Here is a 13,623-nt window from a genome sequence, read left to right as displayed (position 1 = left end):
TTTTCAGAGATGGAAGTAACTTGAGAAAAGGTTTTGCATTTTTCTATTGCAGTTTTGCACAATAAATGTTCTTAAAATACCTCTGTACTATGTGAAATATGTCCTAGTAATACAAGAGTACAGTAATAGCTGCCAGTGTTTTACCCCTTCAGAAGCATTATATAGACATTTTAAGATAAATGAATATACCGTGATATATAGGGATGCCCCGATCGTTATCGGCCGATAATCAGTATAAATATGCGATCGGTGATCGGTGATAATGCTTTATTTTTGCCGATCGTCAAAACCGATCGAAAAACATGATCCAATTCTTAGCGGAGATCTCACAGTCACTGCTGACTTCTCTCTCAGACACACATAGCTGCTTGCAGCGTACAGCGCCTCCTCCCCCCAGCCCCTCCCGCACTCATGTAAACAAGAGCCTCGCAGTCTGCTAGTCATGCGACGTGAGCTAACGTTGGCTACCTACCGAGCTAACGTTACTGTTTAAACTAAATGACTCAGTGACTACATGAGGCATTGTCTAACGTTATCTAGCTGGCTAGCTACTGATAGCTGCTGATATCAACAAATGCTCCAGCAATAGTCGAGTGCATGATAAGTTACATCCGTTGACTCGGTAGCTCACGTTAGCTCTAAACTAAATAGTTCACTGAGGCGTTGTCTTAACGTTATCTAGCCCAGGGGTTCCCAAACTTTTCAGGCCGGGGCCCAGAAAATAAGGCGTCAGAGAGCCGCGGCCCAATGCACATCGTCTGGCTTTTCTTTTTTTTTTTTTTTTTGTCAGGCGACCGATTTTTTTAGCCAAATATCACTTCAATCCTATTAATTTAGTTCAAGTTAGTTATTAATTTATATGTGCTATTTATGAGAGGGCTAACTTGTTGCAAAATAATAATGATAATAATAATAGCCTCATTAAAATACTATTGTTGCTTCGGTTGTTTTCAGCGTTTTATGTGCATAATCTGTTATTTAGTTTGAAATGTTCGTTGAAATAAGTAGATTTTTCGTTTTTGTTTATTTATTAAGTTAATATAAAACCATATAGTCACATTTTAGAATACAATAGAATAGAATTTTAGAATACAACTAGAAACACTGTCCTGGCCTGCTTCTAAGTTCAGTGGCCTGAAAAAAAAATAAAAAAAAAATAAAAAAAATAAAATAAAAAAAAATGTTTATTTTTTATTTTTTTTTGTTTTTTTTTAAATCATCTCGCGACCCATCCGTGGCTGCTCGCGGCCCACCTTTGGGTCGCGACCCCGACTTTGGGAACCACTGATCTAGCCGGCTAGCAGTAGCTACAGATAGCTCCTGATATCAATGTCTTATAACATTGATTCGATGCGTATTCGAGCTGAGGGCTTGCTGAATGTGATTTATACCAATACTAGGGTCCAGCTGCAGCGCCGGAGAATCCTGGCTGTAGCTGGAGGCTACTCGAGTACACACAGACAGTGGAGCTGTTTGCAGATAGCGAGCATTTTGACTTGTTGCGTGGTGGCGATGTCTTGCAGATAATACAAGTACAAGTCTATATAATATATATATTTTATAAAAAAAATTATATAAATTAATTAAATTAATAAATATCGGTATCGGCCGATATGGCTCAAGACGATCAGTGATCGTTATCTGTGGCAAAAAACGTGATCGGGGCATCCCTATATATACCATTACCGTCTATCCTTCAAATTATACTGTGATATAAATTTTAGACCATACCGTCCAGCCCTGTATCATTCTTTAACGTGTGCTTTTCATTATAACGTCTTGCAACTATGGTTATGACTAAGATATCAAGTATTTACTCCCGGAAAATCTTTGTATGATGATAACGAGTATATTGTTAACTTAGCTCCGCTCCGGGCGGCTACGTGGCGTAGTGGGCAAGGCGCTCGCCACGAATGCGGAGACGCTGGGCTCGCCTGTTCGAGCCCAGCGCTCCACATTGCTTTCAGTTTAGCTGGTCGTTCATACTAATACACATTGGCCGTATTAGGGGGTGGGAAACTGATGGGTGGGGATCGGGCGTTGTGGACAGCGACTCCTACAGGTCGGTTGGTGCGCCTGCGCAGTAGAATCAGGAAGTGTCGGGGGCAGCGTGAGCCTCCCACGCGTTACTCCTCGCCACTGAGAGATCGAGCTGCCCAGGTGAAAAGATGCGACTGCTGTTACCTCAAGTACCGGAGGGGACTTGTGCTATGTATGACTTAGTCCACATTGCAGCCGGCTTGTGGGAGGCAAGAAACAGCGTTCGTGACAGGGGAGGGTTGAATTGGATGATACGAAAATTGGGATGGGAGAAAATATAGAAAATGGGAGAAAAAGTGGATAAAAAAAAAAACTTAGCTCCGCTCCACTCCCGCTTCCGGTTAACCTTCTGTAGTATGGTAGTGAAAGGTTAACCTTCTGTAGTGTGGTAGTGAAAGGTTAACCTTCTGTAGTGTGGTAGTGAAAGGTTAACCTTCTGTAGTGTGGTAGTGAAAGGTTAACCTTCTGTAGTGTGGTAGTGAAAGGTTAACCTTCTGTAGTGTGGTAGTGAAAGGTTAACCTTCTGTAGTGTGGTAGTGAAAGGGTTAATCTTCTGTAGTGTGGTAGTGAAAGGTTAACCTTCTGTAGTGTGGTAGTGAAAGGTTAACCTGTAGTGTGGTAGTGAAAGGTTAACCGTCTGTAGTGTGGTAGTGAAAGGTTAACCTTCTGTAGTGTGGTAGTGAAAGGTTAACCTTCTGTAGTGTGGTAGTGAAAGGTTAACCTTCTGTAGTGTGGTAGTGAAAGAGTTAACCTTCTGTAGTGTGGTAGTGAAAAGGTTAACCTTCTGTAGTGTGGTAGTGAAAGGTTAACCGTCTGTAGTGTGGTAGTGAAACGGTTAACCGTCTGTAGTGTGGTAGTGAAAGGTTAACCTTCTGTAGTGTGGTAGTGAAAGGTTAACCTTCTGTAGTGTGGTAGTGAAAGGTTAACCGGCTGTAGTGTGGTAGTGAAAGGGTTAAAATGAGACATATTCTGACACAATTGATCACATTGCAATCTGAATGGTAAAACGATGACGATAACATTGCGTTCATGTGTTGCTTCTTCATGTGTTGTCAGGTGTTGAGTTACAGCCCCTCCCCCGGCTCCTCCCCCTATCCCAGCAGCATTGGCCCGATGGAGGGCTCCGGCCTCAGGGCCCGCTACCGCACCTCCCCCTCCGTGTTCACCTCCCCTGAGGGCAAGGAGGACTACATGGAGGACCTGAAGACCCTGGAGAGGTTCCTGCGGACTGAGGAGGAGAAGAGCCATCGCAGCCAGCTAGGTGTGTTTTAACTAGGCCTAATGACAGCTAGGTGTGTTTTAACTAGACCTAATGACAGCTAGGTGTGTTTTAACTAGACCTAATGACAGCTAGGTGTGTTTTAACTAGACCTAATGACAGCTAGGTGTGTTTTAACTAGACCTATTTGACAGCTAGGTGTGTTTTAACTAGACCTAATGACAGCTAGGTGTGTTTTAACTAGACCTAATGACAGCTAGGTGTGTTTTAACTAGACCTAATGACAGCTAGGTGTGTTTTAACTAGACCTAATGACAGCTAGGTGTGTTTTAACTAGACCTAATGACAGCTAGGTGTGTGTTTTAACTAGACCTAATGACAGCTAGGTGTGTTTTAACTAGGGATGGGCGTGAGTAATAGATTACTCGCGGCTATGAGAAAACTCGAAACAGCTTGTGAGAATTCGTTATAGCCAGCTAGCGTTGATGCTATTCAATGCTATCAACATTAGCTAAATAGCTAACCAACTAACGTTAATGCCATTCAGAATGTATAACATAGCTACAACGCACAATAACGTTAATACAATTACATGCATCTTTGTTTACAATTAACGGGTGGGGCTAGAGACCGAAAGGACTGGACACAGGGACAAGTTAAACATCAATAAATTTAATACAACGGTAGTATCGATCTGCGCTGTCGTGCCTACCCACCACAGGGCTATTCTATTATATATGGCTTTGACGCGCTGCCGATAAAAAAAACTCCTCATCGATTGCCTGTAGCTGCATCTAATGTTAAAACTAACCTAAAGTTAGTTGTTCACCAACAATCTCAACATTTGTATTAACTAGGGGTGTAACGGTACGCGTATTCGTCCCGCGAATTTACGGTACGGCCGTCACGGTGCGGTACGCGCACCCATGCGACGAATACGCCCCACAGCGCAAACACACCCACATGCAGGCACTCGCGAGGTCCGTGCGAGAACAGCGTGCGTGGCCGGGCACACCGAGTTCAGACTTCAGAGCGGTGAAAGTGCACGGAGGAGAAAGGCACATTTACAATTGGACCAGCTGCAGGGTCATTACAGTTTTCTTTCGTTTTCTTGTTCGTTAACTAAATGAAACCAATGGAAAGAAAGTTAAACACACACGCGTCGCACGCACGCACGCACGCACGCACGCACGCACACACACACACACACACACACACACGCGCGGCAACAAACACATCAACATTCTCCCCCGCGGCCCGCCGGACTCACAGGCGCACAATCAAATAAAAAGAAGAAACCTACTTTTCCGGACAGATCATCTGAGCTCCACTGTGTTTAAATCCAAATAATCCTCTGCCATTGTTGTATTATGTCATTTGTTCTCTAGTATTCAGTCTCGTCGTGAAGTTAAATTATCTGGAAGTGAAACTGAAACTTAGCAAGGATAAGTTTAAAGGGGCAGTAAGCAAGTGGATGCCTGAACACAGAATGACACCAGTATCACTAATTACCATGGCAAGCCTATAGAAGAGTATTCTATTTAATAATAATAATTATAATAATTATCATAAATATAATATATAAATTAAAAAAAATTACAAAAGGCGGTCAGGTGGCGTAGCGGAGATTGCGTTCGTCACCAACGCTGGAGACGCTGGATTTGCGTGTTCGAATCCAGCTCCCGGCGTTGTCACCAGCTTGGCTGGCCGTTCACACTAATACAATTTGGCAGTATTAGAGGGTGGGGAAGCTGGCGGGTGGGAATCTGGCGTTGTGGACAGCGACGCCTACAGGTCAGGTCTCGGCGCTTGCTAAGCGGGGCAGGACTTGGTGGAGATAGCGTGCCCTCCCACGCGTTACACTTCACCAATGAGGCTGCGGTTACACCTTAGTTTCGTTTTCAGATGAGTTTCGCTTTTCCAGGTCGCAACGTAGCGGTAGCCGAGTGAGACATACGTTTTGCAACCTGAGTGCAGTGATGTAGTACACTGCCAAAGCAGTAGGTGGCAGTAGGTGGCGAACATGAAGGCAATTTTCAACCAATCAGAACTTGAATGTGCCAATACACTTCCTGCAAAGAAAATGTCAACAAGGCGCCGCCATCTTTAAATGCCTATTTACCCAATGCAGCACTTATTTTTCAGCAAAGTGTAATAAAAGTGCAATAAACAAAACGGATACATTCACTGTGTGTTCTGCCTCTCATTTGTTGATGAAACAAAACTAACATCAACACAAGTGACCACCAAGAGCGGATAGTTTAGTCTCAAAAAGGATCTGCGATATTGTTAGCTACATTGTTGGCTACATGCTAACGTGAATGGAATATGCCAGTATAACAGTATAGCATTGTGGCTAGAAGCTAACGCTAGCTCACGTTAACCAGCCAGCACCAAACTGATGATATCGGGAGCTATCAGTAGCTAGATAACATTAGAGACACCGCTGTGTGTATTAAACAAAGGTGAATAGATGACTGGGCAATTATTATTATTTTTTTATCCACTTTCTCCCATTTTCTATATTTTCTCCCATCCCAATTTCGTATCATCCAATTCAACCCTCCCCTGTCACGAACGCTGTTTCTTGCCTCCCACAAGCCGGCTGCAATGTGGACTAAGTCATAGGGCTGCAACGATTAGTCGACATAATCGACGACGTCGATTATAAAAAATCGTCAACGAGAAATTGTTGCGTCGATTAGTCATTAAAAAAAAAAAAAAAAAAAAACTATTTAATTTTTTTTTTTTTTTTTTTTTTTTTTTTGTGTGTACTACCTATCTTTGTGAGAGTGGCTTCTCAGGGTTCCAGACAACATCATAACATGATGATCCCATAGCAAATTTTGGACATTGAAAACATTGTTCCCCTGCAGGAGATGATGATCAGACTAGACACACAATACATTACACACGCACTCCTCTCACTCACACACAGCGATCAGAGTAAGACACACACATACACACTCCTCTCACTCACACACAGCGATCAGAGTAAGACACATTCACACTCCTCTCACTCACACACAGCGATCAGAGTAAGACACACACACATACACACTCCTCTCACTCACACACAGCGATCAGAGTAAGACACACACACATTCACACTCCTCTCTCACACACAGCGATCAGAGTAAGACACACACACATTCACACTCCTCTCACTCACACACAGCGATCAGAGTAAGACACACACACATAAATTACACAGTACACACCTCTCACTCACACAGCGATCAGAGTAAGACACACACACAAATTGCACACTCCTCTCACTCACACAGCGATCAGAGTAAGACACACACACATACACACACACACGGACTCCTCTCACACACAGCAAACAAAAGTTATTTAAAGTACACTTCCACTTTAATTTGTATTATTTAATTTATTTATCTTGTTATGAGTGATTGCTGTATTGTTCTTCAAATACATTTTCATTTAAAGTGGCTTAAAGATCCAAATTCAAATGTTTCATGAGTCATTATTTTAATTTGCTATGGGATCATCATGTTATGATGTTGTTGTTTGGTCCTGACAAGAGTCTCAAAGTCTGGGGTGATGGTAGACAAGCAACTCTGAGGTCATGCTATAAGACAGGGGCACGTCCCCAAGGACTTCAAAATTGCGAGAGTGACCCCTCTACACAAAAAGGGCAGCAAATTAGACCCAGGCAACTACCGCCCTGTTTCTATTCTTACCTCCATCTCGAAAGTCATGGAGAAAATAGTCTACGAACAGGTCGAAAAGTACCTGGCGGAAAAAAACCTAATCTACGAATTCCAATCTGGCTTCAGAACGTCCCACTCCACTGACACATGCCTCCTCTATTTGAACGACCACATCAAACAAGAGGTGGACGCTGGCAAATACTGCGGCATGGTCATGCTGGACCTACAAAAGGCCTTCGACACTGTCAATCACTCCATTCTAATGGACAAGCTAAAAGCAATTGGTTTTGATAGCCTATCAGTGAGCTGGATGCAATCCTACCTGGAGGGGAGAGAACAGATGGTAGAGGTAAACGGTACTCTATCCCAGTGGTTCCCAAAGTCGGGGTCGCGACCCAAAGGTGGGCCGCGAGCAGCCACGGGTGGGCCGCGAGTTTTTTTTTTTTTTTTTTATTATTTTTTTTTTTTATAATTTTTTTATAATTTTTTTTTTGTCAGGCCACTGAACTTAGAAGCAGGCCAGGACAGTGTTTCTAGTTGTATTCTAAAATTCTATTCTATTGTATTCTAAAATGTGACTATATGGTTTTATATTAACTTAATAAATAAACAAAAACAAAAAATCTACTTATTTCAACGAACATTTCAAACTAAATAACAGATTATGCACATAAAATGCTGAAAACAACCGAAGCAACAATAGTATTTTAATGAGGCTATTATTATTATCATTATTATTTTGCAACAAGTTAGCCCTCTCATAAATAGCACATATAAATGAATAACTAACTTGAACTAACTTAATAGGATTGAAGTGATATTTGGCTAAAAAAATCGGTCACCTGGCAAAAAAAAAAAAAAAAAAAAGCCTGACGATGTGCATTGGGCCGCGGCTCTCTGACGCCTTATTTTCTGGGCCCTGGCCTGAAAAGTTTGGGAACCCCTGCTCTATCCCCCCCCCTCACAGTGAGCTGTGGTGTTCCACAAGGAAGCATACTAGGACCGCTACTCTTCCTAATTTATGCAAATGACATGTCGTCAGCCTGTGACTGCAACTTGTTCCTGTTTGCGGACGACTCAGCCCTGCTGGTCTCTGACAAGAACAAATTGCAGGTTGAAAAAACCCTCAGCACGGAACTAGGCAATCTGCATATGGCTCGCTGATAACAAACTATCATTACACATGGGCAAAACAGAGTCCATTCTCTTCGGTTCAAATAACAAACTCAGCAAGACCGACGGCTTCTCGGTTACAGTGGGTGACAATATTGTCACAAGGAAAGACGAAATTACCTACCTGGGTTCCATCCTAGAGGCAAATCTTTCCTGTGACAAAATGGCATCCAATGTAATAAAAAAAGTCAACCAACGAACTAGATTCTTGTACCGGATCTCCTCTCTGGTAAACAAGAATACCCTGAAGACTCTGGCAGGAGCACTCATTCAAGGGTACTATGACTATGCGTGCACCTCATGGTACCAAAGCACCTCAAAGGCGCTTAAAACAAAATTACAAACATCACAAAACAAACTGGTCAGACTACTACTTGACCTGAACCCCAGAACCCACCTCACCCCTGCCCACTTTGCCAACCTAGGATGGCTTAGAGTAGACGACAGAGTACAGCAACTTGCAATGGGCCTGGTCTACAAGATACACTATACGACCGGGGTGCCCATGTACATGTCAAAATACTTCCCAAAGGTCAGTGAATACCACAACCACTACACCAGAGGAAGCTCAACAAATCATGTTAAACCCAGATTCGGCTCAAACAAGGGACTAAACACGTTTCGCAATTATGCCACAACAATGTGGAACGCCCTACCCAAAGCTGTAAAGGAATGTGAATCCCTGCCCACATTCAAAACCGCCCTTAAAGAGCACCTACGGGAGGCTGCAATTCGAAACTGGCCACCGTAAATGCCCAAAACCCCCACCACCTCCTAATAGACAGTCTCCTCCCCACCGCATGTATATATTCCCTCCCCGCCGTATGTATATTTCCCTCCCACCCACCCACCCACCCCCTCCTAATGTACAGTCCCCTCCCCATCATATGTATATACTCTGTCAGGATCTAGGGGTAACAGTACTGTATATTTGAATACCGCCTATGTCACAAATGTATCAGTACTAAATACCTATATGTCCCTATGCCATAAATGTCATGTATGTTGTGTATGTCATAAATGTCTATATGAATTGAAAATGGGGGACCCTGATGGAAACAAGACAAACGTCTTTCTCAGGTCTGCATCCCCTTAACAATTGTATGTATTGAGCCGTACTGTATTGTACCCATTCTGCAATCTGTTAAATAAAGTTTTCATTCATTCATTCATTCATTCATTCATTCATTCATGCTCAATGTCCAATCTGTTCCTCTGCTCTGTCTTCAGCTGGGCCAGAGCTGAGAAGCCACTTTCACAAAGATAGGTAATAAAAAAAAAAAAAAAAAAAAAAAAAAAAAAAAAAAAATTTGTTGTTGTTTACATTGGTTTTCAATTAGTCGACTAATCGAAAAAATAATCGGCAGATTAGTCGACTACCAAATTAGTCATTAGTTGCAGCCAGTGATGGGAATAACGGCACTATAAGTAACTTCGTTACTAACGGCGTTCGTTTTTTCAGTAACAAGTAATCTAACGGATTACTCTTCCAATCTTAATAACGTCGTTACCGTTACTACAAAAAAATACGGCGCGTTACTATGAATGAACCTGTTTCTTTCATCAGACATATCTCTGCGCCGAGAGGCAATAATAATGTTCTTCCTTGTTTAGTGGACAGTGCGCGAGCCAAGCATACATGCTGACGATTGGCTGAGGTTGAATACAATGTCATGGTAAGCCAATCAGAGGTGGAGGTGGGCGGGTGTCTAAAGCATCCAGAGTCTGACAGTACAGCGCGACAAGACAAGCGATCACTGATCAGTCAGCATGAGACCGCGGTCCGTGTAGTGTACGTTTTGAGCTCAAAAACGAATCCAACGAACAACACAATGTCAACATGAGACCGCGTGTCCTTGAGCGTTTTGTGTTCAGTGTTCACTCTTTGCAGCGCAGGGCACTGAGTGGCTATACTGCAGTGCTGACAGCCTTATCAACAGTGCTGCACTTCCTGGTTTAATAGCACAGGCTTCAGCTGCTCAGAGATATATATATCTCTGTATGTCATGCATGTCTTAAATGTAATGATTAGATTAGTTTAGATGATTCGATTAGATTCTTATATCTGTATGTTGTGTATGTCATTGATTGATTGATTGAAACGTTTATTAACAGATTGCAGAATGGGTACAGTACAGTACAGCTCAATACATACAATTGTTAAGGGGATGCAGACCAGAGAAAGACTTTCGTCATAAATGTCATGAATTGAAAATGGGGGACCCTGATGTAAACAAGACGAAACTCTTTCTCTGGTCTGCATCCCCTTAACAATTGTGTGTATTGAGCCGTACTGTATTGTACCCATTCTGAAATCTGTTAATTAAAATGTTCAATCAATCAGTATATATTTGTTATTTATTTTTGGTATAGTGCTTAACAAGCATAATTTAATTTTCCCCAGTTGTGGCCTGTTGAATAAATATCAAAATTCCAAAACATCTATTGTGGTATTTCATTTGTATCGATTCACTATATAAACATAGTAATTATAATAATATACATACATGGCATTTGATTGGAGGCTAGTCTCACTTTGTCCCACAGCAACATTAAAATAGTTTAGATTTGTGTACATTGTTTATGTTAATAATGTATTGTATTAAGTTTTCATTATAATATTTAGATTTATCATAAATAATTGAACATGCACATGTATTTTATGTTCCGTTAAAGAGGGGTGGAGGTCGGGTCACATTTGAGCAAAATTTTACTTGAAAGTAACTTAATAGTTACTTTCTGAAGTAACTAGTTACTTTTTGAAGAAGTAACTAGTAACTGTAACTGGTTACTTTTTGAAGAAGTAACTAGTAACTGTAACTAGTTACTTTTTTAAAGTAACTTGCCCAACACTGGTTGCAGCCCTACTAAGTCATACATAGCACAAGTCCCCTCCGGTACTTGAGGTAACAGCAGTCGCATCTTTTCACCTGCGCAGCTCGATCTCTCAGTGGCGAGGAGTAACGCGTGGGAGGCTCACGCTGCCCCCGACACTTCCTGATTCTACTGCGCAGGCGCACCAACCGACCTGTAGGAGTCGCTGTCCACAACGCCCGATCCCCACCCATCAGTTTCCCACCCCCTAATACGGCCAATGTGTATTAGTATGAACGACCAGCTAAACTGAAAGCAATGTGGAGCGCTGGGCTCGAACAGGCAAGCCCAGCGTCTCCGTCATTCGTGGCGAGCGCCTTGCCCACTACGCCACATAGGAAAAATGTTAAGTAAATGTGAATGAATGTTCAATTGTCAGTGTTTTCTGGATGAAAATCTGATTCATCAGATGAATCACTAAAATGATCAGTGGATGAGTTGATTATTAAATAGTCGTTAGCAGCGGCTCTAATTTAGTTAGACGGTTGTCTCACGCCACAGGGATATGCCGTCTGTTCACAGGGCTGTAATAGGGCTGTAATAGGGCTGTAATAGTGATGTAATGGTGATGTAATGGTGATGTAATAGTGATGTAATATTGATGTAATAGGGATGTAATGGTGATGTAATAGGGCTGTAATAGTGATGTAATAGTGATGTAATAGGGCTGTAATAGGGCTGTAATATTGATGTAATGGGGATGTAATGGTGATGTAATAGGGCTGTAATAGTGATGTAATGGTGATGTAATAGGGCTGTAATAGGGCTGTAATAGTGATGTAATAGTGATGTAATGGTGATGTAATGGTGATGTAATAGGGCTGTAATAGGGCTGTAATGGTGATGTAATAGGGCTGTAATGGTGATGTAATAGGGCTGTAATAGGGCTGTAATAGTGATGTAATAGGGCTGTAATAGTGATGTAATAGTGATGTAATAGGGATGTAATGGTGATGTAATAGTGATGTAATAGGGCTGTAATAGTGATGTAATAGTGATGTAATAGGGCTGTAATAGTGATGTAATAGGGCTGTAATAGGGCTGTAATGGTGATGTAATAGGGCTGTAATAGTGATGTAATGGTGATGTAATAGTGATGTAATGGTGATGTAATGGTGATGTAATAGGGCTGTAATAGGGATGTAATAGGGCTGTAATGGTGATGTAATAGGGCTGTAATATTGATGTAATGGGGATGTAATGGTGATGTAATAGGGCTGTATTAGTGATGTAATAGTGATGTAATGGTGATGTAATAGGGCTGTAATACTGATGTAATAGGGCTGTAATAGTGATGTGATTTTATTTTATTAGGGATCCCCATTAGCTGGTGCGATAGCAACCAGCTAGTCTTCCTGGGGTCCACACACAAAAAAACACAAAAACAATCCCCATTGCAAAAAAACAAAATTATTAAAAGTCAGTACACACAATGCATAATGAACCTACTGTAACAATTAATATAGCTAAAATTACATTAGTGTAAAACAAAAACAAAAAACCACTTTACAGTGTTAAAAACCATTTAAAAACAATTTAAGATTCTTTTTAAAAGTGAATCTACTGTAAATGCAGCAGAGGTTCCGAGGCAGGCCATTCCACAGAGTTAATGCTCTAAAAATAAAAGATCTCCCCAGAGAGCTGGTTCTAGGACCTGGCAATTCAAGCTGCCCACTACTGGAACCTCTAGTGTAATGCTCGTGCACAGTATTACTAAAAACAATCTGATTATGTATAAAAACAGGAGTCTTACTGCTCATGACCAACTTGAACAGCACAAGTATATTAAAAGACAATCTATTTTCAACGTTAAGCCAAGAGAGGCGGGCATGCATACGGCTCACATTAGACCTTAGTGAGCAGCCCAGTACCAATAATAATTGGTAATGGTGATGTAATAGTGATGTAATAGTGATGTAATAGTGATGTAATAGGGATGTAATGGTGATGTAATGGTGATGTAATAGGGCTGTAATAGGGATGTAATAGTGATGTAATAGGGCTGTAATAGTGATGTAATGGGGATGTAATGGTGATGTAATAGGGCTGTAATAGTGATGTAATAGGGATGTAATGGTGATGTAATGGTGATGTAATAGGGATGTAATAGTGATGTAATAGGGATGTAATAGTGATGTAATAGGGCTGTAATAGGGCTGTAATAGTGATGTAATGGGGATGTAATGGGGATGTAATGGTGATGTAATAGTGATGTAATAGTGATGTAATAGGGCTGTAATAGTGATGTAATAGGGATGTAATGGTGATGTAATAGGGCTGTAATAGTGATGTAATAGTGATGTAATAGGGATGTAATAGTGATGTAATAGTGATGTAATAGGGATGTAATGGTGATGTAATATGGATGTAATAGTGATGTAATAGTGATGTAATAGTGACAGGACGCCTGCTCTTGCTCCAGGGAGTCCAGAGTCTGCGTCCCCGTCCCACAGCCCCACCTTCTGGAACTACAGCCGCTCGGTGGGCGACTACGCCCAGAGTCTGAGGAAGTTCCAGTACCAGCCGGCCTGCCGCTCTCAAGCCCCCTCAGCCCACAAAGATGAGACGGACCTGGGCTCCAAGCAGGCTGCGGAGGAGGTCAGGTGCTTTTCTGGGGCTCTTTTTTTTTTTTTTTTTTTT

At 41.7% G+C, this 13,623-nt stretch overlaps 1 protein-coding gene across 1 annotated transcript in view; it reads left to right on the top strand.

Annotated features, from left to right (window-relative positions):
* The window catches only part of tmem209 (transmembrane protein 209), a 95,879-nt gene that overhangs the window by 28,502 nt on the left and 53,754 nt on the right, over positions 1–13,623 (top strand). The window contains exons 6-7 of the mRNA XM_084335637.1: positions 3,097–3,301; positions 13,406–13,581. Coding sequence (XP_084191763.1) covers positions 3,097–3,301; positions 13,406–13,581 — 381 coding nt within the window. The remainder of the gene's footprint in view (positions 1–3,096; positions 3,302–13,405; positions 13,582–13,623) is intronic.

This window comes from Notolepis coatsorum (genome assembly GCF_963971535.1).
Source record: "Notolepis coatsorum genome assembly, chromosome: 1".
NCBI lineage: Eukaryota > Metazoa > Chordata > Actinopteri > Aulopiformes > Paralepididae > Notolepis > Notolepis coatsorum.
The sequence above is the reverse complement of the archived record's forward strand: the minus strand, read 5'-3'. Positions and strand labels throughout refer to the sequence as shown.